Source organism: Strongylocentrotus purpuratus, unplaced genomic scaffold (genome assembly GCF_000002235.5).
Source record: "Strongylocentrotus purpuratus isolate Spur 01 unplaced genomic scaffold, Spur_5.0 spur5_scaffold_9, whole genome shotgun sequence".
NCBI classification, from domain to species: Eukaryota; Metazoa; Echinodermata; class Echinoidea; order Camarodonta; family Strongylocentrotidae; genus Strongylocentrotus; species Strongylocentrotus purpuratus.
The window spans coordinates 9,785,537-9,792,311 of NW_022145615.1; the positions used below are offsets into that span (position 1 = coordinate 9,785,537).

General features: G+C 37.0%; 1 protein-coding gene across 1 annotated transcript in view; it reads left to right on the forward strand.

The window, feature by feature from the left end:
* LOC100889340 (arrestin domain-containing protein 3) overlaps positions 1 to 6,397 on the forward strand; it is a 32,493-nt gene extending 26,096 nt beyond the window's left edge. The window contains exons 5-8 of the mRNA XM_030977353.1: positions 1,181 to 1,363; positions 2,299 to 2,499; positions 3,053 to 3,218; positions 3,801 to 6,397. Of these exons, the coding sequence (XP_030833213.1) occupies positions 1,181 to 1,363; positions 2,299 to 2,499; positions 3,053 to 3,218; positions 3,801 to 3,994 (744 nt within the window). The 3' untranslated portion in view covers positions 3,995 to 6,397. The remainder of the gene's footprint in view (positions 1 to 1,180; positions 1,364 to 2,298; positions 2,500 to 3,052; positions 3,219 to 3,800) is intronic.
* The last annotated feature ends 378 nt before the right edge of the window (positions 6,398 to 6,775 follow it).

Sequence of the window (6,775 nt, forward strand, 5' to 3'; positions counted from 1 at the left end):
CATTTCACATGACGGGATCAGCCACCCCCAAAAATCAGTCCCTCCCTGATGGTATACTGATAAGAGCGACAACAATACACTTTATCGTATTTAATGTACCCATAAGCCATTTGCGAGAGGTTCGGGGTTCGGGGGTACAAATCCGAAAATTCTCTGAAAGGCAGCTGGATCCGCAACTTGAAATTGGGCAATTGCAGATTTAGTGTTAGATTGACATCTCTGGCAATGAAGACAAAAAAAAAACAAGGAAACTTATTACTTCTCTATTTCATATTTTTTTCATATTTATATCTCCTCTTTTAATGATATGCATCTAGAATGAATAAATATGGTGAGACTTACACATGATTGAAGGATATGGAATATAACTAGATAAGCTAGAAACAAAATTAAAAGATGATCGATGATGGTTTCGAGAGTTTTACGCTTTTAGATATAATGGATAATAAGGATTTCCGCAAAAACAGAATTTACCGAACTTTAATGGCAACCGTTATGGCTTTATATGAAGTTGGTGACCTATATCGCCTGATGACATATAAAAACTACTCTGTCGGAGTTACTTTATTGCTTACGGTTAAAGGCTGACCAAATGATGTAGATTAAAGAGGATCCAATCTCATCAGGAAATGGATTACTATTCCTCATGAATATATAGTGATAACATCAACTTGTTTGTTATGATTCTTTGGAGCCCTATTTCGTTTTAAGTCTTATACAGTTTTCAAGAAAAATATAAATCCATATCAGATGGAGTTGTAATTACTTAAAGACCTCACCTCCTTAAACATTTAAATGGCAACAAAACTAAGAATTTATATTTTCCTTATCTACGGTGAGGCTATCGGCCCCACACCCTCCGGGAAGTTTTTCTGTTTATCTGGTTTATTTCTTCTTTTGTACTCCCTTGTACATTTATTTATTCAGGCATTTCTCGATGTATACCCATGCATCTGCATTTAACATTATATATTCTTTTACTTATTTTCTTTATTCCCATATATTTATTATTATTCTCACCCACTCTCTCTCTCTCTCTCTCTCCCTCTCTCTCTCTCTCTCTCTCTCTCTCTCTCCCTTCTCTCTCTCTCTCTCTCCCTCTCTCTCCCTCTCTCTCTCCCCTCTCTCACTCTCTCTCTCCATTCTTCCCCCATTCTCCATCTTAACCTCTCCTCTCTAGAGCCCTGTGTACGCGGAAGACGAGAAGATTGTATGCTGTATGTGCTGCGCAACAGGGCCTATCAGCGTTTCTGCGCATACGGATAAGAAATGCTACGTTCCCGGGGAAGTCGTGTATATTTCGGCGAACCTGGAAAACAAAAGTCGACGCAGTGTGTGTACGTTAGAGGCAGAACTAATTCAGGTGATTAAATTATAATCATATGAAATTAATAGCGCCAAGTACTAGAAAATGGATTTCATATCCTAAAGTCCCTTGATACCAATAGGAAAGATGGGAATTGTGACAAATGAAAACATCAGACACCCACATCCCCCTCCCCCTATAAAAAGTATGAATGAAGAAAATTAATGAATTTAACAAAAAATGTAAGAAATTAGTCAAGGAAGAAATAATTAAAAACACACCCACTAACACACACACACTTATATATACACCCGAATTGATTAGATAACAAATCAAGTGTAATCATTAAATTGAAATATAGTAAATAAATATTAAATTATATGGATCATGTCTTATTCAGCTTTTCTTGTGGAACAAAATTCTCTTTAAGAATTATGTATCAAGGCGTCAACGCTTAGGCATTATCAGCTCTTGGTTTTATATCCAATGTGGAGAGGCCAAGAAATGCAAGACTATAGATCTCTGAGAAATTCCAGTTTACGAACTACTTGTAATCGGTGTTATTTTTTTCTCAGTTAGTGGAGCTTTCACACGTTATCCCTCGGACGTCCGTTAACTTCGATACTCGACAGACCTGTGTAATATATATATATATATTTTTTGAATAATTTATGCAAGTCTCTCTCCTGAGACCCTGGTTAAAACCATTTGATTCACCTACTCAGCACAATAGCATCTCCATAGATAGAAAATTGGTGTTGATAAGTCAGGCAACCCTTTGGCAAGCTTTAAACTTGCCGATAGAAACTTAGGCCTTCACAATGTATGCATAAAAATAGCTGACAGATCTATACTTCATTTTCTTAATTCTTCAGTTTTTCCTTCTTCCTTTCAATTCATTCTTTCTCCATTCATCCCTTCTTCCTTCGTTTGTTTTTCTTTCCTTTTTATTCTCATTACTTGTATCAAATCAACCCCTTTTCCATCCTCAGTCCGTGAACTACGGCGCCAGGAGAGAAGGGGTGGGCGCGCCAGGTTTCCGTACCACCTCACACGTCGTGAAGAGTATCAGCTCGGAAGGGTGTGGTTCCTATTCCAGAGCCACATGGGTGCAGAAACCACTCGTCATACCCCCTGTACCCGCCTCCGGTCTGGAGGGATGCAGCTTCATTGATATCAAATATTACATTAAGGTATGGAAATGGGATTTGCCTTAAATGAGGAAAAAGCCTCTGAATAATCTATTTCGTAATGGTCAATATCATGATGACGATAAACAGTAACCATTTTATATCATGCTTCCCTCTATGCACAAATGTATCCTTGAATCCTGCATTAACAAATGTTCAATTTTCGACTTTTGTGTAACACTTTCTTACATCTGATATTATACATTGTTACTTTTAAAAACAAAAAAGTTTAATTCCAAGGTTATTTGTATGAATGCGGCCTAAATAGTTTCGATTTCCCAAAGTTATTTGGAAGCGCATAGAGATGTATATTGTAATATGCGACAATGCATGTCTTGAGTAAAACAGTTTTGTTGTTATTTATCTTGATTGAGTGTCTTGTTACTTTCGACGTGGATGATTAAAAACAAATGCGACGTTAATCGAAATTAAAAAAAAAAAAAATTACTTTAGACGCGCATTGAGACGTAAACATATAACGTATCAGTAAAAGGCGCTATTGTACTACTGTCTTTAGAATGGATACAATATATATTTACAAAAGTGATCATTTCAGTTTACAGCCGACGTAGCCACAACACCGTTCGATGTTGATCTCATGTTAGAGATCACTGTAGGTACAGAACCGCTAGAGGGCAGCTTCTTTGCTCGGTCAGTGGACGGTCAGAATGCCATGGCTATCGCCGATATTCATATTGACCTGGGCAAGTCCGTGGACGATCGTAAGTTTTTCTTGTGATTTCGATGATGAAGAGTAAAGAGAAAACGTGTCTTTAATAGTGTAATATAAAAAATTATATCCTTATCTGGTTTGCTGAGAAAATACTTCAATGATATATTTCAAATATGTCAGTTTTTTACAGAATATAACGTTGTAATTACTATTGGAGGGAAATTAAATGGATAAAATATCCTATACCTTACTACGCTATGAAGGAATGCTGAACGCCCGGATTGTAAGCTATAAATTTGAAATGTAGACGAGAGCTTGGATTGCAAATGGGATTAACATGTGATATATTAGGTTTAACTGTAGGTAAGAGTTAGATTAGGTTTTAGGTCTAAGATTAGATTATAAATTGTTGTCACAGCATGAGATGTGCAGTATGAAAGGCACCTATTTAAAAAAAAATGACAACCATTCGAATTACATTATATATTAGTGCATTTCTGTGAGGAAAATATGATATAGGTTAATTAGTAATCACCACTACTTTATCGTCACTATATTCTACGAAATAAAAAATAATAATTCTGATAAAAAGTATTAATTTTCTTTACCCCACAAATATCTCAATCCCCAGTTCACTCCTACGAGCAATGTGCACAAGGCGCTCACGAAATACGAGACGAGGAGGATAACGAATACGTGTACGGTGGACTAGGATTTACCCCTCTCTACAACTTCTATAAGACCCCGACGTCGACGCCCATGCCGCCTCGACACCAGTACCTCGACGTCGTGACGTCTTCGCCCGACAAATCAACATCGGTTTGACACAGCCGAAGAATTCATTATTAAGAAAATATATTAACTTACTTAATCGTCGTGGTGATGGAAACAAACTCTGAGCGAAGACAAGGATAACAAGTTGTCATCTTTTCACCTCCCACATATGATGATGATGGTGATCCTGGGTTCTTGGGCGCTGTCAAAGTCTCCGCGCCGTGGTATTCAAGGGGCTCCAATGTTACTTGGACATTGCGAATCAACCAGATCATAGTATCAAAGGAAATCCTACCTGCCAGGAGCATATATACAACCCCTGGGTCGATAGAGGGTATTGCTAAAAAAAAATGCCTCTGCATGACTACGAAACGCAAGGGCGCCAACTAACCGTGGATAAACTTTGAAAGAGGATACAAGTCTCTTGTCCTAAACGTGTTAACGAAAATGCACACCAAAGAAGGGCAGAGTTTGTGCTACTTCCACAAAGTCAACATTTATGCTGAAACTTTTAGACGAGACAAGAATGAGACAAGAACACATATTTGAAAGCGAGGTGGGGTTCACTTGGCTTTGGTAGGAAATGCGATCCGGGACAGCAAGTATGGATGGGTATTGGTGGATGGATTATCATCAACTAATTGTGGTATATTTTTATGTATCTCGTATTGAATATGGATTTTATCAATAGAATACCAAGATAAATCTACATGTAATTTATCCCTTTTAAGGGTACTTATTCTGTATTCATCAATCTTATATCAGCCTTGAATATTTACCTTTACGTGATTTACGCCCTAAGCATGATTAGTGTTAGCGTGTACCAGGCTGATACTGACATGTCACTTTTCCAGGAACAAAAAAGTTTAGGGACGGAAATAAAAGTTCTATAAACGCTTGAACGTCCTCGAGGTGTTTTTCAAATGTCTGGAGAACGTTGTGTGATTAATAGCTGGGATGTAAGATAATGAGCTTACCAAAGGGTACACCTTTGATGGAAATCATAATGTGCATGTTGCGGATCCGGTAGTCGGGGGAGGGTCCATCTAACAAGATTTGTAGGCCCTTTTTTAATCTAATAAACGCTAACTAGCAAAATGAGGTATCATACTTCAGATATAAATTTAGTCCAAATTTCAGACAAGCCAGCAAACACACACAAGACAATGGGTTATAGGCTTATTTCTAATGCGATATTGGGGACTCACGTTTCTGTGTGGGAGGCGGTCATAATATATATGAGACACATTTTTCTTTGTATTTATCATGTACGTTAGAGATTCAGATTGTGTTTTATAGGGTTATATGCCCCCCCCCCCCTCCCTCCTTTCCCCGCTCGTAGATCCACCACTACATGGTAACTAATTCGGATCGATGTTGATACATCGGAAGTAGTGTCAAATTTCATATCGACTCCACCTTGAAAAAAATTACTGATGCAGGTTTTCTTACAACTCAGGCGTAGGTGTATAGATTAACATTGACTTCCTTGAAATACTGCCATTTAAATCTACGCTTCCATATTTCAATTTCTTTAAATATAATCTTGCATCAGAATTAAAAGTTAAGATTAACTCTACGGAAGATTTAACAATAATATTGTATTTGCAGCAACCAAACTAAAGTGTTATCCATTACATTACAGTTGATACTTGAATTGCAACGCATGCTATTTCACGATTATGGAAAAAAGTACATTTTTGCACTATATTTAGGCATATATTAGCAGGAAACAGTTGGAAATACGATAGTAATATGTTTTTATACCGATGTTAGATAAATCTTATATATGTAATAACTATGAAAATGTATTATCTGTATGTATGTTGTAAATACACTTGACATGATATTCAATGCATATATATCTATGTTTTTACGTTTCAACAAACTATTAAACGATATATTCCAACGATATTGATATGTATCATTGATTGATCATACCTATAAAAGAGATAGAACAGTCATCTTTCTTCTGTGAATAATTTGAAATCTTGACCACAATGTATCATATCATAACTTTAAAGATTGTTTGATGTGATCCCAGGAATATATACCTTTAAGCCAAACACTTTCACACTCAATGGGTTCATTAATATTGTCACGCAAGCACACTCAGAAAGCGATGCATATTCAGTATACGGTGGCGTAGCGCTTTGAGGCAAAATAAGGAGGAAAGTAGACGCGATAATTTGTGTATTCTAAATAAACCATTGCCCCCCCCCCCCCCCCCCATGACATCACCTCCGCGACACCAGTGTCTGTGAACATATCGAAGTAACGTATTCTTCGTTTGATAAGTCCGATTACAAAAATGGATAATGCTAAATATATTGCAAATTCTTCTTTCCAATATACAAGAAGTTTTCGTGTAATTCATTTAGAGTGTTAAACACCCGATCATTTGATAACACAACCCCTCATATTACGAAGCAATAAAGACGTGTTCACACACCACAAGTGATTGTTACCTGTTTATTTGTTATTGTTCTGCGTCGCTTTTAATGAAAAGCTATTGATAATTATAAAATCAGTCTCCTGAAAGTAATCATACACACCGGAAACCTTGCCTACAGTTTACTAGGTCCAATGGTTTCCTTTCTTGATGCACACAATTTTCCGAGATTTTTCTTAGGTTAGATAAGTCCTGTAAATGTCCTATGTGAGATTTTTCTCATGTGAAACAAAGAGTTTTGCCTTAAAGCTCCACTGCACTATTTATAGCTTTTTGCGATCTCTATATAGCAAACAATGCCTAATCGGTGCCTGTTGCTCCCCCATGATCCTCTTTTCGTTATGTTAATTGAGAGCTGATTTGATGGGATAACCACATAA